The 24,596-nt window shown below is 51.3% G+C and overlaps 7 protein-coding genes across 7 annotated transcripts; 4 read left to right on the top strand and 3 right to left on the bottom strand.

Moving 5' to 3' along the window:
• Nucleotides 1–254: 254 nt before the first annotated feature.
• Nucleotides 255–2,035, top strand: MYCGRDRAFT_105024 (uncharacterized protein; the record flags this gene model as incomplete). The annotated part of the gene is made up of 2 exons (XM_003851268.1): nucleotides 255–1,026; nucleotides 1,225–2,035. 2 exons carry the CDS (start codon nucleotides 537–539, stop codon nucleotides 1,464–1,466), a joined length of 732 nt encoding a protein of 243 aa, XP_003851316.1.
• Nucleotides 2,036–2,358: 323 nt separating this feature from the next.
• MYCGRDRAFT_105021 (uncharacterized protein) lies at nucleotides 2,359–3,551 on the top strand (the record flags this gene model as incomplete). Its single annotated transcript, XM_003851269.1, has 1 exon — nucleotides 2,359–3,551. The coding sequence occupies one exon, from the start codon at nucleotides 2,384–2,386 to the stop codon at nucleotides 3,542–3,544; it is 1,161 nt and encodes a 386-aa protein (XP_003851317.1).
• A 128-nt stretch (nucleotides 3,552–3,679) lies between these two features.
• On the bottom strand, nucleotides 3,680–5,651 carry MYCGRDRAFT_86690 (uncharacterized protein; the record flags this gene model as incomplete). The annotated part of the gene is made up of 4 exons (XM_003850509.1): nucleotides 3,680–3,980; nucleotides 4,049–5,182; nucleotides 5,365–5,396; nucleotides 5,466–5,651. The coding sequence occupies 4 exons, from the start codon at nucleotides 5,649–5,651 to the stop codon at nucleotides 3,680–3,682; spliced, it is 1,653 nt and encodes a 550-aa protein (XP_003850557.1).
• Nucleotides 5,652–6,224: 573 nt separating this feature from the next.
• On the bottom strand, nucleotides 6,225–6,956 carry MYCGRDRAFT_94201 (uncharacterized protein; the record flags this gene model as incomplete). The annotated part of the gene is made up of 1 exon (XM_003850508.1): nucleotides 6,225–6,956. One exon carries the CDS (start codon nucleotides 6,954–6,956, stop codon nucleotides 6,225–6,227), a length of 732 nt encoding a protein of 243 aa, XP_003850556.1.
• Nucleotides 6,957–8,337: 1,381 nt separating this feature from the next.
• MYCGRDRAFT_110040 (uncharacterized protein) lies at nucleotides 8,338–9,644 on the top strand (the record flags this gene model as incomplete). The annotated part of the gene is made up of 2 exons (XM_003851270.1): nucleotides 8,338–8,487; nucleotides 8,582–9,644. 2 exons carry the CDS (start codon nucleotides 8,338–8,340, stop codon nucleotides 9,521–9,523), a joined length of 1,092 nt encoding a protein of 363 aa, XP_003851318.1.
• Nucleotides 9,645–9,784: 140 nt separating this feature from the next.
• On the bottom strand, nucleotides 9,785–11,707 carry MYCGRDRAFT_73604 (uncharacterized protein; the record flags this gene model as incomplete). Its single annotated transcript, XM_003850507.1, has 1 exon — nucleotides 9,785–11,707. The coding sequence occupies one exon, from the start codon at nucleotides 11,705–11,707 to the stop codon at nucleotides 9,785–9,787; it is 1,923 nt and encodes a 640-aa protein (XP_003850555.1).
• Nucleotides 11,708–12,151: 444 nt separating this feature from the next.
• MYCGRDRAFT_73600 (uncharacterized protein) lies at nucleotides 12,152–15,835 on the top strand (the record flags this gene model as incomplete). The annotated part of the gene is made up of 2 exons (XM_003851271.1): nucleotides 12,152–14,938; nucleotides 14,972–15,835. The coding sequence occupies 2 exons, from the start codon at nucleotides 12,152–12,154 to the stop codon at nucleotides 15,833–15,835; spliced, it is 3,651 nt and encodes a 1,216-aa protein (XP_003851319.1).
• Nucleotides 15,836–24,596: the final 8,761 nt, after the last annotated feature.

Genomic DNA, 24,596 nt, shown 5'->3' with positions numbered 1-24,596 from the left:
CTCTGCTGACGCTTATTTGATGTCGGTATGGTTGGTGCAATGTCTGTCGGTCGAGGTGAGAAGTGACACAAGAGTGATGTATCACATGCAAGGGTTTGTATAAGGTTGGTGGGGGAATTGCGGGGAGAGCTAGCCAGAGCATGTCCGACTAGAGTGAATGTAGAATGGTCGGGCGAGAGGTGCAGCATGTTTCTTCCACATCTTTCGTCCAGACTCCTGTCGTCGACATTCATCTTCGATTCGACTTGATACCACTGAATTTCAAGTTGTTGGACGGAAAATCACCAACGGCGAAGGACAAAGAGAGAAGCGTTGTATTGCACCACCCATCGCACCACGCGTCAGGCCGTGACGACATTCGGCGCCGACCCCGGACCCTGACTTGTCACCCTTCCTTACATTATCGGACGGACCATCTATCACTCCACCACCTATTGTTGTCCTCGACATCCTCTCCTGAATCCACCAGATCGCAACACTCCACTTCGTGCGATCCTCATTCACCACCAGACTACCAATAGACTACATCTCCCACCATGGCCGACGAGAACAACACCAACAACAACATTCCGCCCACGCCCTCTCCCCCACGCAGCGCCCGTCGCTCGTCCTTCGCCGGCGAGACATTTGCCAACCTCTTCAGCTCTCAACGTGGCTCCATCTCACGCTCTCCCAGTGACGCTCACCCTCCTACTGCCCAGCAGCCCACACCGTCCTACCCAGGACCCATCACCACCGCTGCCGCTCAAGCCCAACGCCGTCGTCTCTCCCTCACCACCCTCGGCCTTTCCGGTTCACCAAACTCCACATCGCCCTTCGGCTCCTACCACTCCCGTCGAGACAGCTACGTCTCCAGCGGCACTAGCGAGGCCATCGATGAGTCTGCGATCGAAGAGGACAGCGGCGGTGGTGGCAGCGGCATCCCCGCACAAAACCCCTTCGGCAGACGTATGAGCTTCGGCGCCAAAGCACTGAGGGATGTCAGAACAACGAGTGGAACCAGTCCCGGACAGAACAATGGTACTAGTAGGCGACTTCCTTCTAGAGCTGTCTCCGTCTCCGATGCACCTCCCATGAATGCTTCCGTGGGACATGGGACAATCTCTGCCCGCGAGGCGAAGGGTCGAGGTTTGTTCCCACGCTTCTTGGTGTTGCTACATGATCATCAGTCACGGTTGAGACACTTTGCTTTCGGGACTTCACACTGACATGTTGGTAATCTAGGTACCTCAGGCGAAGGCTTCAATTGGTCTGACAACTTCCGAAACCGCGCCGAACGCACCGCGTCCATCGCAGGAGGCATGACTGGAGTACCACCAGCCCCTCCTGCACATCTCCATCAATCTCGGGCTAAGAGCGTGGCTACAATGGAACCACCGGCGACGGTGATGCCCAAGCCAAAGGAACAAGTGCGCCCAGATCACTTTCAAGAGAGGATTCTGAAGGGTGACTTCTACATGGACTAGGGAGGTGCTTTCTTGTCGGGACACTGAGAGCTGGAGGGTGGAGTTGGCGCGAACAACGGATCATGCGAGCTATTGCAATGCACGAGCGGATCACAAACCAAGATACTTGCGACATCGGAGCAAACTACGAAGATGACAGGAACAAAGAAATACGACAAGGAACGTGGTTGTTGGACTTCCTGGCCAGTCAACACGCGGAATGGCGCCGAACAAACACCTGAAATGCACATATGAGTGCGAAATCCTATGCTGGAGTACGATGCTGGCGTCAAGGAGTTTTCAAAGCAGGATAAGCACGACTTCATGCGGATATTATGGGACTATGGGAACACGAACAAGTCTTTGACCGAAAGCCAGACTGCGTGGCAAGGGAAAGAGGGACTACAAAAATGTTAATTGTGTGACTCTGCGGAAGGCGTTGAGGCTTTACGGCTGGCAAATGAATGTCCATTGGACGAGTCAAGAAGCAATGGTTGGAGTAAGTTGTATGGTATGGGATCAGGTTGCGGTTTGTTGAGACGGCTAATGGGTAACGACTTAACGATATTCTGAATGCAGTGCTCTCTTTGCTCAACGGACATGTTCTGGCTAGAGGCTGTTCCCTTTCATCCTCAGGCTTGTTCTGTTTCCGATACTCCTGTTGAGTACTTCAAAGTTCAGTCTTCCCATTGTGAGAGCACGCGTTTCAGCCGCAGAGGGCTCGTACGTCTTCTCTTACGGCCTGCTTTTACGTTTGGACGGACATCATCGGCGTTAATGGTGTAGAACGGGGATAACACATTATCACCGGCGCCATATGACGAAACCCCAAAGCAATACCATGGCTGAAGAGGTATATAAACATCCTCCCAACCCATTGCCGACTCACCATCGACTACAAGTCATTCCACATACACAACAACCTCACCAACTCCACCATGTCCACCGCCAAGTCCCCCCTCGCCCGCTACCGCCAACTCGCACCCAATGCCAGCGTCCGAGTCTCGCCACTCTGCCTCGGAGCCATGACATTTGGTGAGTCCGGCAGACAAATCAATGGATTTACGACCCTCGCCGAGACAAACGCCATTCTCGACGCCTTCTACAATGCTGGCGGCAACTTCATCGACACGGCAAACGGGTACCAAGCCGGAGAATCCGAGAGACGTCTAGGCGACTGGATGGCCGCCAAAGGGAACCGTGACGAAATGGTTATCGCGACCAAGTTCACCGCAGGCTACATGGGCGCTGAGCCGGATCGGATTCAAGTCAATTTCTCGGGCACGGGATCGAAGAGTATGAAACTGAGTCTCGACGCGAGTTTGAAGAAGCTCCAAACCCACTACGTCGACATCCTCTACCTCCACGTCTGGGACTCCTCAACCTCCATCCCCGAACTCATGCACAGCCTCAACGACCTCATCCTCGCCGGCAAAGTCCTCTACCTCGCCATTTCCGACACCCCCGCCTGGATCGTCTCCAAAGCAAATCAATACGCCCGCGACCACGGGCTCCGCCCCTTCGTGCTCTACCAAGGCCTCTGGAACGCCGGAAAACGAGACTTTGAACGGGACATCATCCCCATGGCGAGGGACGAGGGAATGGGTCTCGCGCCGTGGGGACCCATTGGAGAAGGGCGGTTCAAAACCAAAGATGTGCTGGAGAAACTCGAAAAGGGAAATCGTGGACTCGCCATCACGCAGCGGGATCGGGATGTCTCCGCTGTGTTGGAACGGGTAGCGGAGAAGAAGGGACGGACGATGTATCAGATTGCGATTGCGTATTTGATGCATAAGACGACTTACGTCTTTCCGATCGTGGGGAGCACGAAGGCGGAGCATTTACAGAGTAATATTGAAGCGTTGACGATTGAGTTGACGAAAGAGGAGATGGAGGAGATTGAGGGGGCGTATCCGTTTGATCATGGGTTTCCGCATACATTTTTGTCAGGCTCGCATTTTGAGGGCGAGGATGCGAAGCCTAGGCAGGTCGAAGGGCCGCAGGATGTCATGTTCAATGCGGCGAATATTGACTGGGTGAAGGGCCCGCAGCCGATTGTGCCGGGGCAGGAAGAGCAGGCGAAGACCACGTTGAAGTGAACGCTTTGAGGGGTGTTCGTGAGTGAGGCTAGCGATAGAAGATGAGAGTGTATCAGCACAGTCTTGTCCACAATTAAAAACAGCCTCCTATCAACGAACGACCCATTACACCCCTTTCCCATCGACCACTGCCCCTCACATCTCCAAATAAAACCCCAAATCCACTCCCTTCATCTCATACTCGGTCGCCCCATTCCCCAAAAACCCAAACCGATTCTTCCCATCCAGATACTCAATCTCAAAGTCATCCGTCCGAAAAGCCCTCAACATCTCGCGATAGTGCAGGATACTCCCCGCATACATGGCACTAACCCTCCCCTCCTCTTGGTGGTTCTTATACCAACTCCTACAACTCCCCGACCAAGCCGTTCGCTGCAGCCAAGCCTGAGAGTAGTCGTTGAACTCGCGGAGGACATCTCCTTTGATCACCACATATCTATGCACCTCGTCAGTATTCCTCTCTTCTTCAACCGGGGAAGAAGAGGGGGGATGGGGGGGACTTACTTAATCCCCTGACTCGCGATCTTGTCACACCACCGAAGGATGTAGTCCGCCGCGAAGTCCATACAGGCCATCAAACTGCCATGTCCAATCGGACAATTCGGTCCGTTGAAAATAAAGTAATTCGGCATCTCCGGCGCGCAGAGGGCCATGTACCCTTCCGCTTGATCTTTCCACAGCGCTCGCAAGTCCACGCCATTGAGGCCTTTCATCTCCCAAGCCGGGACGAACGAGACGTCGAATCCTGTCGCGCAGACGATGATGTCGTAGGAGTTCAGTTCCGGCGGGAGAACGTCGTCGGCGTTCGGATGGGACAAGATGCCGGTTTCCTGGAACTCTAGGATCTTGCCAAAGTGAACGGTAACGTTCTCCGCTTTGAGGGCGTCGAGATATCCATCTCCAGGGGTGATACGTCGACATCCGACGGGAAAGGTGGGGACGAGGTTGGCTGCGAGCTCGGTATCGCCCCCAAGTTGCTCCTCCATAGCCTTCGTCAGCATTTCCCTCGCGGCACGTTGCTGCGGGGAATCCTTCATCAACATCACGAAGTACGAGTTAATCGCATGTTCCATCTTCCGTCTCAACTCATGCAACGTCTCAGGGTGTTCGCGGAACTCCCTCTTCTGCTCATCCGTGTACTCGAAATTCCTCCCCTCAGGCGTGAGTTCCGCCAGGAAATTGGGGATGATCCACGTCGGGGAGCGGATGTACGTGCCCACAGACTTGGCTTTGAGTTGGATTTGCGGTAAAATCTGGATGGCGGAGGATCCGTTGCCAATGAGTCCGACTTTTTTGTCTGTCCAGTCGAGAGAGGGGTTCCATTGGGCGCTGTGCACGAGTTCACCTTGGAAGGTGTCGAGACCGGGGATCGAGGGCCATTGCCAGCGGTTGAGAATTCCGGCGCCGTTGATGAGGATGTCGGCTTCGTCTGAGAGGATGTGGCCCTGTTGGTCGATTGTAATGTCCCATTTACCCTTTTCGGAGGACCAGATGGCGGATGTGACGCGGGATTGGAGCTGCACGTATTCGTTGAGATGGTAGTCGGAGGCGGTTTTGTTGATGTAGTCGAGAATCTCGGGGCCGCCGACGTAAAAGGAGGTCCAGTCGGGGTTCGGGGCGAAGGGAAAGGTGTAGATACTGAGTTGTGTCAGAGAGCTCATGATCGATGGGTTTGCAGACTTCTTACTGAGCAGGTCTGTCGCCAGCCAGTCGTCAACGTTAGCTATAGCCCTCCTTCCTCAACAGAGCAAAGCTCACTCACACATCACCTATACAACGTCAGCCTCCAATCCACCTCCTCACCACCCTCTCCAACGCACTTACATTTGACCCCCGGATACCTATTCTCAAACTACCCACCCCAAACGTTAGCCACAGCCATGTCATCCAGCCAACCCGCCCCTCAGCAGCCCTCACGTACCCAAGTTCCTCCAACCCCCGCATTCTTCTCATACAACACCAAGTCGATATATCCCTTCCCCTCTCCAAATTTATGCTTGTGAGCCAGAATCAAATTCGCGAACCCCGCGCCGATGGCCACGACTCGGAGTTTGCGGCGGGTGAAGATGGGTTGTTCGATGACGATGGAAGATGATGGAGGTGCCATGGCTGATGGACCTGAATGTGAGAGTGAGGTTGGGTGTTGGGGGTTGGATGTTGAGGGTGTGTTTGTGGGAGGATATGGCTGGGTTTTATGCCGCGAAAGCTCGATCCTCGAAATCGCAGGATGGACATGTGCTTGCTTCTCGACGGTGAGATGTTATCGCTTTGCTCAGCGCCGATGCGGCGTGGGAATTCATGGTGGCATCCTGAGCTCCGAGAAGCCGACTTGACTGTCAAGAAAGGATTGGACAACGACCCTTCGCTTCGAGCTGACTGCGCAGATTTGGTCCGTACGGACGCCGAGCTTACCAAGCGTGCATCGCCCGTCTGTGAGCCTTCGCGACTGGCAGCTTCATTCACGCTGGCGTCTGTCATCCATCCACTTGATGCAAAGATGTCAAAGCTTGGAATGCAGCCGGCGAAACAGCGTCAGCGGGCACGGCGCGCTCACCTGAATCCTCCCTAACGCGGTGACAAGCTAGATGTGAGATGAAAGCACAGCCCGTGTCCAACAATCATGATTAGAGATATGATCCTACCACGTGGCTGACAGTATCGGCACCGAGAGCTCACTACCTCACCGATTCCACTCCCTCGGAACCGGACCCATGTACAGCACACTCCTCCTCAAACCCGCCTTCTCCATGAATCCCTCAAAAGTCGTCGCGGCGGTCATCCTCCACTTCTTACCGCCATCGGCTTCTTCTCGTGCGGCTGCCGGAGGCCATAGACTGTCCATCTTCCTTCTTCGGTCGTCTTCGGCCAATCCATCTGGAACGGCGAGTCGTGCGCTGTTGGGATTAGGCTGAAAGTTGCTGGGAGAATAGGGACTGCGGAGGCCGAGGGTTGCGCCGATGTGTGGAACGTTGGAGTTCTTGCCTGGACGGGTGGGAGTTTGGTCTTGGGGTATTGGCGATTGTGGATCAGGAGAGGTCAGCGGATTCGAGCTGTCGGTCGGGGGTTGATGGTTGGGAGGCGGTCTGACGATGGTGGTCTGCCATGATGCGGTGTCTGAATGTGGCTGGTAAGTAGCCGAGCTCAGTGTGGCAGAACGGACCGGCGGCGGGTGTTCCGGTGTTGACATGAGGACCTGGATAGTTTCGCCACTGTCTGATCGAGTCGACTTCTGCCCTCGCGACGCAGCAGAAGCTTTGCGATCGACCCCACCAGCCATCTGCCGACGGAGAGAGTGCATGCTTCGCTGCTTCCTCAGAGCGCGGACTGGGCTGATTTGAAAAGCAAGTGTCCCGCGTTTCATGTGAGCAGGCAGTGGTGCTTGGGTCGGTACTGGAGATGTAGCGTAGTTCATGAAGGGTGAGTGGGAGAGCCAGTTGGGCTTCATCCGGGGCGGGCTCGATCCTGGAGTAATGGGAGCATCAATGGCAATTGCTTGGCCGGTAAGACCTCCGTGGGTTTTATGATAAGGTGGAGACGAGTTGAGAAACTCGGTGCGATGGCCCATGGTGAAGTCGGCGGTCGGTTCGGAGATAGACCTGCCATGCACCATCGGTCCGCGGGTCATGTAAGGACCCAAATCAGTCAAGGTATCGCGTCCAGCTGGGCGACGGGTTTCTTTTGGCGGTGCCGGCGGTGAATCGCTTCCTCGCCTGCGCTTGAGGCAGAAGAATATGAGTAGAGCAACGACCAGGCCACCCAAAGCTATTCCAGGCACAAAACCGGCGGCGAAAGCTTTCCCGGAGAAGGAGTCAGGACGATCAGTGACTGGGACAACATCGTTCTTGGACGCTGCTCCTGGGCTAGTCGCGGAGGGTACAGGGCTGCTGGTGGAGGATGTCGCGCTTGGCGTGGCTTCTGAAGCTTGCGCGATGCAGAAGGAGCCTCGACATGCGTATCCCATCGGGCAACAGCGGCTCCCACATTGTTCGAGCGATGCTGTCGGGCTAGAATGCAGTTGACTTTGCGGAGCTTGAGTAGCATTCTGCAGGCCCTCGCTGCAATCGACTGGGTTGATGGTCTTGCAGTCCTGACCAGCAGGACAGCAAAGAGCGGCGGTGATGGTTGATGAGGTATTCAGGGATAAGCAAAAGGTCCCGGCAGAGCAGCAGAAGTCGCTAGGAAAGGAGTTGCCGCATTGTTGGAGGTTTGAGAATCCTCCGCATGTATCGTCTTGTCGTCGGCGGAGTGAATTGAAGTCATCGGACGCCCACAACACGACATCGTGTTGGATATCCTCCGGTATGTAAAGAGCGCGGACAGAGATGCGCGCGACCAAGCTGGCAAGAGCCAGGAGATGGATGGCGATCATGGTGGTAAGGAGTATTACAAAAGAGAGTGGAAAGAACGCAAATCGCAGCGCGGACCGATCAACGGTCGCCGAAAGTGAGGAGAACAGCAGAAATGTGAGAATGTCGCGAACTGAAGGCAAGACACGTCTTACCGTGAAGGAGAGTAGAACAGAACATAACAGAGATCGCACAGACCGACGCGGTCAAGGACATGGCCGCGCTTGGGATTGTTGTCGACAGCCCGGAATACCTCATACTCGAGACTCAATGTAGCACCAGCGGTTCATTGCAGACAAATGGGTGGTCGAAGTCGTGTCGATGGGCGCGTACGAGGGAGAAGGTGGATTGTTTCAGACAAGTCCAAGTTCGAGTCGCGCGGTTGGCTGAGATCGATCTCGTCGGCGAAAGCGGAGGAGACGCGGGAACTCCCGCCGCGATTTCAAGATGAACTTCAATCCATCGAGACGACTGGAGAAGAGCATCTCAGACCACGACATCAACACACACACACACATCGCCGTCATGGTCACACGCTCGCTACTACGGCGGCCGCTGAGTGCCATTGCCTCATCCGCCTGGACATGTCCTTCATGTGTACGTTCCATCCTCCACTGACCTACACCTTCAATGCGCTCCATCTTCTCCGACTGCACGCGACACCAAAGCAGCACACTGACGACCTTTCCAGACCACCCGCGCCGCCTCCATCCTCCCATCCCACTCCTCCCGCACTCCCTCAATCCTCCAACGCTCTCAACCCCAGCGACGCTCCCTCCACCACCGCCCACCCCTCCCCTACGACGATGTCTTCACCCGCGAAGGCGTTCCCGGCCTCTTCACCTCCGGCGGCTACGACATCGTCTGGCGGCAATATCAATCCATGCTCGCCTCCAAACTCAACGAACTCGTCGCCGGCGAACCGATCGAAAACGACGACGCCCGCACCCTCGTCCTCAAATTCGCCCGCGACCCCGAAAACGCCTCCGTCTTCAACCACGCCAGCATGATGCACAACAACCACTTCTTCTTCCGCAACCTGTCCTCCGCGCCTCTCCCTTTAGCAAAGGCGCCCTTAATCCAAGGGACTCTGGAGAAAGAATTCGGATCCATTGATACTCTCAAAGTCACATTCCTCGACACCGCGGCTGCTATGTTCGGCCCGGGTTTCGTCTGGCTAGTATGGGCTCGCGAACCGACACGATCAAGAGAAGGAGCATGGAGGATTCTCACGACCTACAACGCGGGTACACCGTATCCCGAAGCCGGATTCCGACAGCAGGGGGTGGACATGAACAATCAAAACAAAGAGTCGTTTGCCAATTATCTCGACGGCGGACAACTCCTGCGACCAACGAATTCAGCCGGCGCGTTCGGAGCTCATAGTTCGACGGGCAGGGAATTGGCCAAGATGCCACCGGGCGGCACGACGGTTATGCCGGTGTTGTGCGTTAGCACCTGGGAGCATGCGTACATGTATGACTTTGGGGTGCGTGGGAAGAGGGAGTATCTGGAGAACTGGTGGAATGTGATCGACTGGGGTTCGGTGGAGGCTTTGGCGCCGAAGAGTGCGCTGGGGGCGAATCTGGGGTTCCACGGGTCGAGAGCTCAGACGAGGTGGTCGGAAAGATGAGCGTGTGAAGAAGAAAGGTGGCATAGACCGGCAGCATGGATCGGCAGCATAGACTATGTTCAGACGATGTGTACATTATACAAAAACCTACCAAGCGTCGGCTGCAGAAGCCTTAGCCTTGAGTATGCAACGTATCAAGCGTCAAATCAATTGAGCGTCGACTCGACTTGTTGATCGGCCGCGAACACTGAGCGAGGTTTATTCAACGTCTCGCTCTCAAAGAGCATTGTCTCTACGACTTACAGCACCATCCCCCTCGCCTCACCCAATACTAATACTAACAATCCTCACGTCCTCCACCGGCTTCTCCTTAAACACCTTCGTATTCTCAATCAAATGCACTACATCCATCCCCCTAACACACCGTCCAAAAATCGTATGCTTCCCATCCAACCACGGCGCCTTCTCCGTCGTCACGAAAAATTGACTCGCGTTCGTTCCTGGGCCTGCGTTCGCCATACTGACCATGTACGGCTTATCATGCTTCAACTCCGGATGGAATTCATCTTCGAATTCTTTGCCCCAGATGGATTCTCCGCCGGTACCGTCACCAAGCGGATCGCCGGTCTGGATCATGAATTTCCGAATGACGCGGTGGAAAGTCAGGTTGTTGTAATACCCGTTGCGGGCGTGAACGGTGAAATTCTCCACTGCCTTGGGAGCGTGAGCGGGGAAGAGCCGGATGTGGATGTCGCCCAGAGTGGTGTGGATCGTAGCTGAAGTTCCCATGCGAGCTTCGCGGGCTTCTTCAGCTGCGGACTTGGTATTCGCGAGGAGGGAGCGAGGTTTCTCGTTGTGGATGTCGCGGTCGGATTTCGAGACGTTGTCTTCATTGGTGAACATGTAAAACCGGACTTTGGCCACGGCGGTGGAGACGAGCATCGCGTCGCGGGCTTCGGCTTCCGCGAGGAGAGGGTTCTCTGAGGCGGCCATTTGTACGGTTACGAGGGATTTTTTGTCGGGTTGGCCTTGGTAGAGGGCGAGGTGGAGGGGACGGAAGGGTTCGTCGCGGCCGTAGAGTTTGACCAAGCGGTTGGAGAGGGTGTTAATGACCTTTGTGCCGAGGATACTGCCGTAGAGGATGAAGTGGCCGCTTTCGTCGAAGGTGATGTTGATGCGGTTGGCGATGGAGGGGTTTTCGATTTCGCGTTCCACGGCGATGCGGCGGCCGAAGTCGATGGGGTCGAGGGGATCTTTGCTCAGAGTCCCGGCTTGTTGCATTTCTGTGATGGTGGGTATGCTTTCGTCGTAGGTGCGGTAGAGTTTGGCGGTGGGGAAGTCGAAGATGCGGACTTTTCGGTCAGGGAAAGAGAAGGTTGCGAATTGGTGACCGCTGGGGGAGATGTTGATTGAGCAGGGGATGGATTTGGCTTTTTTGAATTCGAAGAGGGAGGTGCTGCTTTTCAGGTCGAAGACGTTGGAGGGCTTTTCGTAGGAGCCGGAAGGTTGCCAGTATTCGATCATGCCTGCTTCGTCGGCGGATAGTACGCAGTTGTATGCGCTGTTGTATGCCATGAGATGTACCGGCTTGCGATGGAGTGCAGTTATGGTGTGCATCGGCTTCTGGTTCTCTCCTCTTCCGTCGTATATTGCAATCTTTCCGTCGGCATCATTGGAGACAGCCAGCAGTGGATATGATGTACCATGACCATGGACGAAGCATATGCACTTCGGTGGCACTTCCGGTTCCAGCAGGGCCAGAAGATCGAACGTCGCAACATCGAAGATCTTGATTGTGTTGTCCACGCCCGCCGTAGCGTAACTCCTCCCATCCGCACTGACCGTGACGCTCCTAATCTCTCCCTCATGAGCCTTGAACTCTTTGACAAACTCAATCGCACCGGAGGTCTTCTTCCAGAATTTGACAAAGCCATCCACAGAGCTCGTGACGAGAAAATCGGTGTGCGGTGTAAAGGTACAAAAGGCAAGCTGATCTTTGTGCATCATAGACTTGGAGTATCTCGATGCTGAAGGCAGGGCAGCGACATATTGCTTCTCGTATGGTAGCTTTCTCCGCTTCTTTCGTGGAGCTTCTGCTGAGGGCAGAGCAGGGCCGAGATCATCGTCGTCCGAGTCGCTGTCGTCTGCTGGTGGTGGTGCTGCTGCGGGATTCGCATTGTCATCGTCGGCCTCGTCTCGAGATCGCTTTGTGCCCTGAGGCTTGTCGTCCTGTGTCGCTGCCATGCTCAATTGTGTGAGGATGTTCCAGTTCCAATGCGACAAGAAACGTGCCATCACCATCCGAAAGATCTCTCGTCTCTCGTCTGCGCCGGGCACTAATGCAGGCCAGCCGCAGAGCCGCACCTTAAAAGTCGCTAGCGGGCAAACAATTTGGTCTGAGTAATCGGGGACTTCGCCACATTGAAGCCGAATTGATGATTGTTGTACAAACTTCCCTCTCTTAGCCACATCTGAGTCACTCTTTGTCATTTCCGTTTCGTGTTTGGGTACGAGAAGCGCATACAGCAGGTGTGTATTGCAAGCAAGCATTGTCATTCAATCTGCTGCATTCCCAACTATCGCACGAGCGCTTTCTTCAGCGGCGGACAATCACCACGTCATTGGTCGACAACTTTCTACAATCGGAGAAACATAGACTTCACTTCCACATTCGACTTGCCACCCAGCATGGAGGCTCCTATCTTCGCTCAGCCAGCATCACAAGTCGCAAATCAAGATTCCACGGCAACACCACGAAGACGACCAAATCGTGGTAGAGGTCGTGGTCGTGGCGGAGACAACGCTGCCCTTGCATTTCGGCCCGCTAGCATCGCTCCACTGCCATCAAGGTCACAACCGACAGAGACACACACCCAGACTGCAGCTCCACAACCAGCCTCAGTATCAGCTTCACGCGCGAGAGGAGGTCGACGAGGTCGTGGAGGCGCTGCCCGACCAAACCAACCACGCACGACAGTCAACGGCCGAGCGTTCGGAGGCGGATTGACACAAGATGCAGCAGACTCCTCTGACACGGCATCTCTCCACGGCAGCGCACCAGCATTTGTCCCTGGGCAGCAACACACTCAGCACAATGATCAGGTACCGAAGCAGCCTCGACGACAGCGACTACTCAAAAAGGTAGCTGCGCCGAAATCACAAGCACCGGACATTGCCACAAGAACACACGAGGACATCGATCATGGCCACTACGAATGTGCAATTTGTACGAGCGAAGTGCAGCGTAACTCAAAGGTCTGGTCTTGCCACACCTGCTGGACCGTCTTCCATCTCACCTGCATCAAGAAATGGTCATCGAATGAAGGATCCACGGCCAGCCGGCCAAATGCAGAAAACGGAGATACACAACCAGGTCGGCAATGGCGTTGTCCGGGATGCAATCTGCCAAAGGATGTCCTTCCTCAGTCATATAGCTGCTGGTGCGAGAAGGAGTACAATCCGCCATCGCTCGCCGGTCTTCATCCTCACTCCTGCGGTCAAACATGTGGGCGAGAGCGCGTGAGGAAATGTCCGCATCCATGTCAGCTCACCTGTCACGCTGGACCTTGTCCGCCGTGCACGCATATGGGGCCGACTCAGTCGTGCTTCTGCGGCAAACACGAATCGACGAAGCGGTGTGCTGAGACTGAGTACACTGGAGGGTGGGGATGTGGCGAGATCTGCGGTGCTTTGATGTCGTGCGGCGTTCACTACTGCGCTCAGGCATGCCATGAAGGAAGTTGCGGTGCCTGCGAAGTGCGTCTTCCTGCTCGATGCTATTGTGGGCAGATGGAGAAGGACGTCCTGTGCAGCGATCAGGGCGAAGTACGGGAAAGCTTGCGAAGTCATGATTCAGATACGGGTGAGGTCGTGCTGGAGGCATGGACTGGAGTCTTTGATTGTGGCAACTCATGCGATCGAACGTTCGACTGTGGCGTTCACAAATGCGAGAAGCGTTGTCATCCTCAAGAGCCGGAATCTGGACATTGTCCTCACTCACCGGACGTCGTCACACACTGTCCGTGTGGCAAAACATCCCTCACTGACATCACATCCTCACCACGAGACTCTTGTCAGGATCCGATTCCCAGCTGTGTCAAGCCTTGCGACCAGCCATTGGCCTGCGGACATCCGTGCCCGCGGGTCTGTCATTTTGGAAACTGCCCGCCCTGCCGCATGCAGGTCGAAATCAGCTGTCGGTGTGGCAGGACTACATCTGTGTCGCTCTGCCATCAAGGTCACGAGGAGTCGCCGCAGTGCAGACGGGTGTGTCGAGCTAATCTCAACTGCGGGAGACATGCCTGCGAGGAGCGCTGCTGTGCTGGCGAGAGAAGAGCCATTGAGCGCCAAGCAGGCCGCAAGAAGCAGCGTCCGCTAGCATCTGCTGCTCGTCCGGTCGACGATGGCTTCGAAGCGGAACACATCTGCACTCGCCAATGTGGCCGCATGCTGAAGTGCGGCAATCACGTCTGCGAAGAGCTCTGCCACAAGGGCCCGTGCGGATCTTGCCGGGAAGCTATCTTCGAGGAGATCAGCTGCCACTGTGGTCGCACGGTGCTTCAGCCTCCACTACCATGTGGTACTGTTCCACCGCCATGCCGCTACGCCTGCGAGCGACCGAAAGCTTGTGGACATCCGCAGGTTCCGCACAACTGCCATCAGAACGAGGAAGCTTGCCCAAAATGCCCTTATCTATGCGAGAAGCGATGCATGTGCAGCAAGAAGATCATCAAGAACACTCCTTGTTGGCTTCGCGATGTAGGGTGCGGTGAAGTTTGTGGTAAGCTTCTGAAGTGTGGCTCTCACTATTGCCGGAAGCCATGCCACCGTGCTGGATCATGCGAGGATGCCAATGGTCAGCCTTGCGTGCAGCCTTGCGGCAAAGAGAAGAAGATTTGCGGGCACTCCGATGAGGCACAGTGTCACGCACCATCCGCGTGCAAGGAAGAGACGCCGTGCCCGAGCAAGATGTTCATCACTTGTGCTTGCCAAGCACAAAAGCAGGAGATCAAATGCGGAGCTTCGAAGTCGACTGAAGGTAACGGTGGCAAGGTGCTGCCATGCAACGACGAGTGCGCTCGGCTGGAACGCAATCGAAAGCTTGCCGTCGCTCTCAACATCGACCAGGCCACTCATGTCGACGGCGGCGACCACATTCCATTCTCTTCCGAAACGCTCAACTACTTCGCACAGCACACAAAGTGGGGTCAAACTCAAGAACGAGAATTCCGCGTCTTCGCAGCCGCCGACGACGAAAAGCGTCTACGTTTCAAGCCCATGCAAGCAGCCCAGCGTCAATTCATACACCTCCTCGCCGAAGACTTTGGCCTCGACACGGAGAGCATCGATCCGGAGCCGCATCGTCACGTCATGGTCTGGAAGACGCCCCGATTCGTCTCTGCACCCAACAAGACTCTCGCCGACGCCCTTCGAATTCGACAAGCAGCCCAAAGATCCATCAACACCAGCGCCAACGTCTCCGACAATGAAGGCGCGAATCCTTCCAAGTCGAAGGTCCAACACCAACCCTTCAACGGCTTCGTAATCAGCAAACCCCGCTTCGGCCTCACAATAGACGATGTCCGGTCCGAAGTCAACGCCGTGACGCCTGGCACAGCCCCCTTCACATTCGACATCGAGTTTCTCCCCAGCGAAGAAGTCGTCCTCAAAGCCATCAGCCGGGCTCTTTCTCCTCAAGACCTCGAACGATCCCTCCAATCCCTACGCAACACCCTTGGCACCGCCATCGCCGGCAAGGGAATCGGCAGCATGCAACTCTGCACAACCGACAACAGTCTCAACATCACACGTCTGGAGTCGGATAACTCCGGCGGAGATGGCTGGTCGCGTGTAGCGGCGAAGAAAGCGGCGCCGAGGGTTGCTTTGCAGAACCCGTCGTTTGGAGCGAGTAATTCGTTTGCGGCGTTGACGGGAGCGACAGGGAAGGTTACGTTTGCGAAGAAGACGGCGAAGGTGGAGAAGAAGAAGAAGAAAGATGTTGAGATGGTGGTTGATGATTGGGAGGCGGCGGAGATGGCGGAGGAGGAGAAGGAGGATGGTGGGGGAAAGTCTGATGCGGAGCTGAAGGATGTCGGTGGTCGTGTGGAGGAGACGGCCAAGGAGCTGCCAGAGGAGGCCAATATTGCTGAGGTAGAACCAGAGTCGATGGCAAAGGACACCGATGTCCAGCGGGACGTCCAGCCTGAGGCCAAAACTGGTCACGGTGACAGCGAAGAGACGGAGCAGACTTCCGACAGCAGCGCTGTACCAGTGATCGCAAGCGGACCGAGCACGGAGCCAGCTCAAAATGAGGCAAATGCGGAGCGACTGGACTGGGTTTCGGAAGTGGATGGTTCTGTGCCTTCGACTTGAAGCCCACTTTGACATGTCGAATACCGGTCTCAATCGAGCATAGACAGTGCGCACAGATCAAGCAGAATACTCCTAGACAGCACAATGCATATATCAAACGGAGCAAAAGCTAAGAATGCACCTTCCTTCGTCTACACATGCCGTCCTTTTCTCCTTGCCTTGGCCTCCACCTCTCGCGTGGGCAGTCGACGTTGTCTACTTACATCTTGCTCTACGAGTCTTTCTCGCGTGTCTTCACCCGCCATCCACGGATTACGGCTCCGCAGGCAAAGCTTCCAGCTTCTGTTCCGGCGGCATCGCCTCGCGCACCGCCCGAGTACTCGCAATTAGGAATTAATAACACTTCTAGGGAGCTATTCGACTTATTTATATAGGCTATTCTACCTTTATACCTAATCTATACTAAAGCCGCTTCTAAGCCCTTACTCCTAACTCTCTTAGCTATCTTTAGAGAGAAGAATATAGACCTCTACTCCTATATAAAGCGCTTCTTAATACTATAGTACTATAGCTACTCCTAGCCTAACTATATTTATAGTATTCTTTATTATCTCCTAAGTAACTAATAGATTAAAAGAGAGACTACTAATAGGCTAACCTAGTAGACTAACTAATTATAATATCTTAGTAATTAGCTACTATAGTAACTATACGTTATATACTATTATAGGTAAATAATATATATATAAGAGTTTAGAGTCTATATTAGATATAGTAAGTTTAATAAGGAGGTAGCCTAAAACCTTATAGAAAGCGTAGAAAAGAATATAGGCTATTAAGATAAAGTACGGAGCTACGCTATATATTAAAGAAGGGTACTAGTCCCTTATAATATCTTCCTCCTCCTAGTCCGCTACTATAAGATAGTTTAGGGTTAGGGTTAGGTAGCCTCCGTAAGCTAAAGCCGGCTTTTAGTACTACTAATTAGTCTAGCGATTTAAAGCCGCCTTTTACGACTACTAATTCGTCTACTAGTCGTAGGGTCTATATCCTTACTTTTTCTAATATACTAAGACGACGAGTCCGTACCTATATACTACCCTACTTCTAGTATAGCTTCCCTACTCGATTCCCTTCTATAAGAGGCTACTCGGAGTAATACCTAGACAAGTAGTCTACTAGTCTCTATAGTTATAAGCCGCCTTCGATACTACTACCTACGAACGTTAATTATAGACTTAGTAAGAGCCTCGCGTATAGCGACGATAGGAGGCTCTAATAGATACTTTATAACTATAGGTACCGGTTATAGCTAGACTATCTATCGTTATAGGACTATCCGTTATAGTAAGCGCGGCGTAGTAGTAGTACCGGCCGACTAAGCTCGTAGAAGACGCCCTAGAGATAGCTATCTTAAGGAGGAGCCCTTAGAAAATTACTCCTAAACCTCCTTCGTATATAGCGCTACTATATAGACTAGTTAACGAGTCTAATTAGAATGCTATTATTAGAGGTATCGTAGCTATAGGTATTCGCGCTAACTAGTAGGCTATATCCCTACTACTAGTTATTAACAAATCTAAAATAACCTAGAAGCCTTACTCTCTATTACCGGTTATTAATAAATTTAAGTTACTAGTTATCGATAAGTTCGAGTCGGACTAGGAGCTTAGCCCTCTATTACTAGTTATTAATAAATTTAAGATAGATTAGGACCTTAATCCTTCTAACCTTAATAACTAGTTACTTACTACTTATAAAGAAGAAGATAAGGAAGAAGAGAAGTAAGAAGAGGATTACGTTAAGAATAACTTTTTAGATATATATAGTAGCTAGTTAATTATATTAGATAGTAGCGCGCCCGACGAGAACGAGAGGGTAGCGATAAGGTATACTATAATACTAGTTTTAATAAGCCCGAGATATAGGAGCCTATTCTATATAGGATACTAGTACTAAGGTTAGTCTTAAAATACGACTTTTTTTTTTTTTTTTTTCTTTCTATAGAGGACGCTACGCCCTTTTTAATATACTATCTAACTTTCTTATTATCCTATTATAATATATTTAAATATATGTCTAGAGTATAGGAAAGTAAGGTATCTTACTAAGAAAACTTAAATTCTAGCTAGCTTAGCGGCAAAAGTATAATAACTTATCGTTTTATTATATAGCTAAAGAGGTTTTATTATACCCTTCCTATAACGTATAACAATTTTTATTTCGTAGTCTCCTACGCTTTTATAACTATATCCTTAAATACGGAGCCGAAAAGCTCCTCTATAGTAGTTTAGAGTCTTATAAGCTAAGTACTTACCCTTTCTACGATCTCCGTTCCCTCGTAGTCTATATAAAGTAATAGGTTTAGATACGTAACGATGTCCTTAAAGCTTATTTAATAACTCTTACGAGCGTTATTAATATTATCTCTATATATAAAGTTATTATCGATATCGTATCCTATATTCTATAATATAATTATAAGGGACTAGCGCCCTTCTTTAATATATAGCGTAGCCCCGTACTTTATCTTAGTAGCCTATATTCTTTTCTACGCTTCCCGTAAGGTTTTAGGCTACTTCCTTATCGAACTTACTATATCTAATATAGACTCTAAACTCTCGTATATATATTATTTACCTATAATATTAAGTTCGATCTATTCGATATAACTCTCCCTATAAGTAATATAACGGATAATAATATAAATCCTTTAGGATCTAGTAATATTAATCCGGAGGAGGCGAATATACCCGATCTATATACGTTCCTCTAGTAACTATACGTATATTAATACGCGATGTAGATTAAGCTAGAACATTAGCGGAATATAATTAAGTAAGCGGAAGCTACGCGGAATACGCCGTAAGTAGCGGCTAAACCTAACGGAGTACTAGTAAACCTAGCGGCCCCTTCTATAAACGATCTAATTTAAGTACTAACTTAGGTAATCTCCGGTCGATCGGCCGTAGGCGACGACTTAAAGTCCTTAGGCCCTAAGGGTTAGAAGCCGGTAGCCTAGGATAGAAAGTCTAGTATCTTCCGAGACTATCTACTACGGCTAAGAAGCTCCTTTCGAGTATACTCCGGCCTTAAACTAACGCTCCCCGACCTATACTACTAGGACGCTATATACGATACTCTCCCTTATAAGGAGAGGTCTTATATATATTATTTCTAGGAGTCGGGAGGAGCGAACTAAGTATAGGACCCCGAAGCTTTCTTTACGCGACTCGAAGACGTCTTTAGTAATAATAGAAAGGCCTCGAACGTACTAGAAGAGCTTATAAACCTCCGGTATAAGCTTAGTTAGCCGTAGTACGACTACTAGCTAAGATTTAACGATCTTCTACTTAGTACCGGCGGAGTAAGCTAGAAAGACGAAGTCTAGATTAGATACCTAAAATATACCTCCTCCTCCTCCCTAGACTTCGTTATATCCTACGTTATAGCCTAAGTCTACTCCTCCTTCGTATCTAACTCCCCTACTATAACCCTCCCCCTAACCCGTCTAATTTTAATCTACCGCCTATCTCGTAACCTCGAACCCTACTAAAATATATACTACCTCTATTACGAATATTAAGGACTATAACGATTATACGAAGGAGGTCGAGCGAGTAATAACTAATCTAGAGTCTACTAACTAGTTTAAGGCTACTAATAAAAAGTAGAAGGAGAAGAATAAGGATACTATTTCTTCCGTATCGGTAACCGCGCGCTCTTAGGGTAGAAGTAACTTAAGAGTACGGGTAGACGCCAATAGAGATACTATTATAACCCCGGCCTAGATAAGTAGGAATCGCTTAAGAAGCTAAGGAAGTCGGAATAGTAAGAATAGAGGGAAGTAGAGAGCTAAGTAGATTAACGACGTAGAAAGGGAGCGATACTAATACTATAAGGTAGTTTAGGGTTAGGGTTAGGCGGTCTCCGTAAGCTAAAGCCGGCTTTCGGTACCGCTAATTAGTCTAGCGATCTAAAGCCGCCTTTCGCGACCGCTAATTCGTCTACCGGTCGCGGGGTCTATACCCTTACTTTTTCTAATATACTAAGACGACGAGGACGTACCCGTATACCGCCCTACTCCCGGTATAGCTTCGGTTCTTACTTAATTCCCTCCTACGAGAGGTCGCTCGGAGCGATACCTAGGCGAGTAGTTTACCGGTCTCCGCGGTCGTAAGCTACCTTCGATACCGCTACCTACGAACGTCGGTTATAGACTTAGCGAGAGCTTCGCGTACGGCGACGATAGGATACTCTTATAGATACTCTATAACCGTAGGTACTAGTCGTAGCCGGACTATCTATCGTCGTAGGACTATCCGTCGTAGTAAGCGTAGCGTAGTAGTAGTAGTACCGTCCGACCGAGCTCGTAGAAGACGCCCCGGAGATAGCTATCCTTAGGAGGAGCCCTCGGAAAATCGCTTCTAAACCTCCTTCGTACGTAGCGCTACTATATAGACCGGTCGACGAGTCTGACTAGAATACCCTCGTTAGAGGTATCGTAGCGACGGGTATCCGCGCTAACTAGTAGGCCGTACCCCTACTACTAGTTATCGACGAATCTAAAATAGCCTAGGAGCCCGACCCTCTACTACTAGTTATCGACGAATTCGAGTTACCGGTTATCGACGAGTTCGAGTCGGACTAGGAGCTTAGCCCTCTATTACTAGTTATCGACGAGTTCGAGTCGGACTAGGAGCTTAGCCCTCTATTACTAGTTATTAACGAATTCGAGATAAATTAGGACCTTAACCCTTCCGACCTCGACGACTAGTCGCTTACCGCTCGCGTAGAAGAAGATAAGGAAGAAGAGGAGTAAGAAGAGGATTACGTCGAGGACGACTTTTCGGATATACGTAGCGACCGATTAGTTACTTTAGGTAGTAGCGCTACTAACGAGGACGAGAGGGTAGGGATAAGGTATACTATAATACTAGTTATTAATAAGCCCGAGATATAGGAGCCCGTTCCTCGGGATCCTAACGACTAGTCGCTTACCGATAGCGACGTAGGAGAAGAAGAAGAAGGAGACGTCGAGGACGATTCGTCGTCGTATACTAGTAGCGACCGGTCGAGCGTATAAGGTAGTAGAGGGATAGATTAGGATAAGAGCGAAGAGGTTAGGACCTTAGGGTTAGGGTTAGGGTTAGGGGTTCATTGTACTTGTTTATATAGGCTAGTCTACCTTTGCACCTAATCTGAACTGAAGCCCTATCCAAGCCCTTGCTCCCGGCTCTTTTGGCCGTCTTCAGAGGGAAGGAAACAGACCTACGCTCCTACGTAAAGCGCCTCGCGATATACGGCACCGCAGCTACTCCCAGCCCAACTACGTTTTACGGTGTCCTTTTAACTATCTCCCGAGTTGACCAAACTGCCAAAAAAAGAGAGACTACCGATAGGCTAGTCCGCATCCTAACGCAAAATATCGCTCCGGCAATTGCTTACCGTCTATCGTACCTTAGGTTTCCAAACCTCCTAGGTGACGGACGAGGTGTGCGTCTCCTCATCTGCCCGAAACTGTAACCCCGTCTCGTTAAGGGGGAACATCCCGCTTTAAGACTATCCGGTAGAGCTCTGTCCTCCCTCTGTCCGGCGTATCTACTGTCGGAGATATTCGATTCCGATCGAGCTGCTTGCACACTAGTCTACAAGTGCTTCCCGAACGGTTTAGGGAGTGCCGTCTTTCCTTTAGCTAGAATTCCTCCTCTAGCGATCGTCGTCGTCTACTCCTCTCCCCTACTACGCTATCGCCTTCGCTTTCCTCTAAGCCTCCTACTGCTCTGCAGAGGTACTAGTTTTCTTCCTCCCGCTCCCTAGCTTTGAGAGGAAGCAGCCGCAGATCTAGGGTACACGCCTTACATCTACCGCTAGGCCTTCCGGATAGAGTTAATTGTCCGGTGCGGAGCTAGTCCGGGCCTCGCTAGTCGCCTACGTCTCCTACGTTGCAGCGTAGCCTTTTAACGTCCTACTAATCGGACGCCCACTTTCATCTCGAGGGAAGAGACTCCTTTTCGATAGGGTAAACGCCCAATTTATCCTCGAGGGATGATCTCCGCTTTTACGTCCTAGGTCGACGGAGCTACTTTACGTCCTACTCATCGGACGGAGCTACTTTACGTCCTACTTATCGGACGGAGCTACTTTATGTCCTACTTATCGGACGGAGCTACTTTACGTCCTACTTATCGGACGGAGCTACTTTACATCCTACTTATCGGACAGAGCCTTTTAATATCCTACTTATCGGACGGAGCCTTTTAACGTCCTACTTAGGACAGTGTGTACTAGGTCTATGCCGCTACTTCCTCCGCTTCCTCCTTCGCAGCTTCCTCCTTTATAATCTTCGTCGAGATTCGCTCGAAGATCTTGTTAGCTCGCTCCTAGCATCCTATATTTAGAAGGAAGTCTACCTTAGTAAACTTCGTGTTCGTAGTGCCCATTTTCTTATACATCTTCTGCTTTGCCCGTTGTTCCTTCCTCGAGAGCCAGCTCGTCCTGTTTTCCCGGTAGCAAGTCTCGTATCCTTAGATAAATTTGCTCGTATAGACGTATTGTTTGTTTGTTTGTTTGTTTGTTTGTTCCATTTACGTCCTGTAGGAGTCTATGACTATGTAGGACGGCTGTCTCGCGACAGCAGTCTATCTATGTACAATCGTTGTTCTCTCGTATCTCTTAACCTTAGGGAAAGACCCGTGCCTAGGATAGTAGCTAGCTAGTATCGAAGGACTTTAAAGAAAGACAAATAAGGAAAAGTAAAAGGAGTGTAGGCTAGACGGTCTCGTCTTCGCCTCTTGCTAGGTGCTAGGACCTAGAAGCAATCTTTGTATCCGAGAGAAAGGTAGTAAGGTGTTTCCGGAGTTCCTTATCTTCTACTATTTCTAGTAGAGATTGTGCTTGTCGTAGCGGTAGTGGCCTAAATACATCGTAGATAGGGCAGCTATATACGAGGTGTTCTGCTGTTTCTCGTCGTCCGCAAGGGCAGTCTAGCGTCGTTACGTGTCTAAAGCGATAGAGATAGGACTTTAGGTATCCGTGTCCTAATAGGATAGTATAGAAGGCACTAGTTAAAGCGCGTCTTCCTCCTATTCTATGTTTTCCTAGCGAGCTCTATAGAAATCGACTAAGGTAGCTATTTATATTCCTAGGTACCTTATTAATCTCCCGTTGTCTTGCTATTTCGTATCGGGTTTTCCAGACGCTAAAGAGATCGTCTTTTGCGTAGTTAGCCCTCTCGTGTTCTACGAAATGCTTGTATTGTCGGAGTCGATAACAGAGTAGTTATATCTGTGTTCTCTGTCGTTTTTGCGGAAGTATCTCTCTCGAGTCCTCGTATCGGACTTCTCGCGTATCCGAAGGCGCGCTTTAGATAGCAAGTCTTACGGGGTGGTTTTCGGGTAGCTTTGCTACGCGTAGAGAGTATAAAATTAACTATCTCTCTAGGCGTAGATCCGGGGGGAAGAGATTTGACTCTACTTCGGACAGGACATTTAGGGCGGTACGGAAAACGCCTAGGATCTTTCTATAAGCTTTACTTTGTAGAGATACTAGAGGTTTTATACTCTTTTTCGACCGCTACTAAACCGGGGCCCCGTAGTCTACTATTGTTTGTTTGTTTGTTTGTTTGTTCCATTTACGTCCTTTCGGAGTCCAAGACTATGTAGGACGGCTTTGCTATAAAGGCAAAGCAGTAGATCTAGTTACAATCAGATTTTTCGGTATTCTTTGACCTTAGGGGAGACCCCGTGCCTAAGGTAGAATCTGCAAAGCAGAATCTACCGAAGGACTTCAAAAGCAGCGCAAAACAAAGGAAATCCAACGAGTGTCGTGCAGCCGGGGCTGCAGTGTTGCAGCCTAAGGCTGCAGAATTTTCGCGCCAAGCTTTTGCAGAATTTTCAGCGGATCCTTCCGCTTCGCACGCACGCATGCTGCGAATTCGAAGGCGCAAAAAGCAGCTGTCCAACTCGCTGTCTTCTCTTGTCCTCAATATGCCTTTGTGGAACTATATGCCGCTTCCAAACGTATACAGCTACGCAGGTTGATCGTAGAGTTGTAGATTCCACCGTTGTTCTAGCTCTTTGAAGTGCACGAGGTGCGATTTCGGTTCGGATTTCGAGGAGGTGCGCGTATAGGGCAGAGTGGACTGCTTCTTTCTTCTTCTTGTTCGTAGCGTAGAGAGCTATTCGTTCGAATCGTGCTGTTGTTCTGTTGTAGCTTGTGTTTCGAGGGGAGGTGTACCTCCAGGTCGTGTTGTTTTTGTTTTTGTTTTTGTAAGGGAAGAGGGATCGACGGCCTCTCCAATCCTCCGGAGGAAACTTGGCTCTACGACGACGATGTCGTCGTAGGTTCGTAGCCGGCACCACGTACAGGTGTTCCTCGTCGCCGGCCAGTCTACTATTGTAGTAACGTAGGCTAGGTAGATCTTTCTTAACGATATAGAAGATAGACCGCGTTAGGGTTAGGGGTTCATTGTACTTGTTTATATAGGCTAGTCTACCTTTGCACCTGATCTGAACTGAAGCCCCATCCAAGCCCTTGCTCCCGGCTCTTTTGGCCGTCTTCAGAGGGGAGGAAACAGACCCACGCTCCCACGTAAAGCGCCTCGCGATGCACGGCACCGCAGCTACTCCCAGCCCAACCACGTTTTACGGTGTCCTTTTCATCATCTCCCGAGTTGACCAAACTGCCAAAAGGGTTAGGGTTAGGGTTAGGGTTAGGGTTAGGGTTAGGGTTAGGGTTAGGGTTAGGGTTAGGGTTAGGGTTAGGGTTAGGGTTAGGGTTAGGGTTAGGGTTAGGGTTAGGGTTAGGGTTAGGGTTAGGG

The sequence above is a fragment of the Zymoseptoria tritici genome, chromosome 7 (genome assembly GCF_000219625.1).
Source record: "Zymoseptoria tritici IPO323 chromosome 7, whole genome shotgun sequence".
Classification (NCBI taxonomy): Eukaryota; Fungi; Ascomycota; class Dothideomycetes; order Mycosphaerellales; family Mycosphaerellaceae; genus Zymoseptoria; species Zymoseptoria tritici.
The sequence above is the reverse complement of the archived record's forward strand: the minus strand, read 5'-3'. Positions and strand labels throughout refer to the sequence as shown.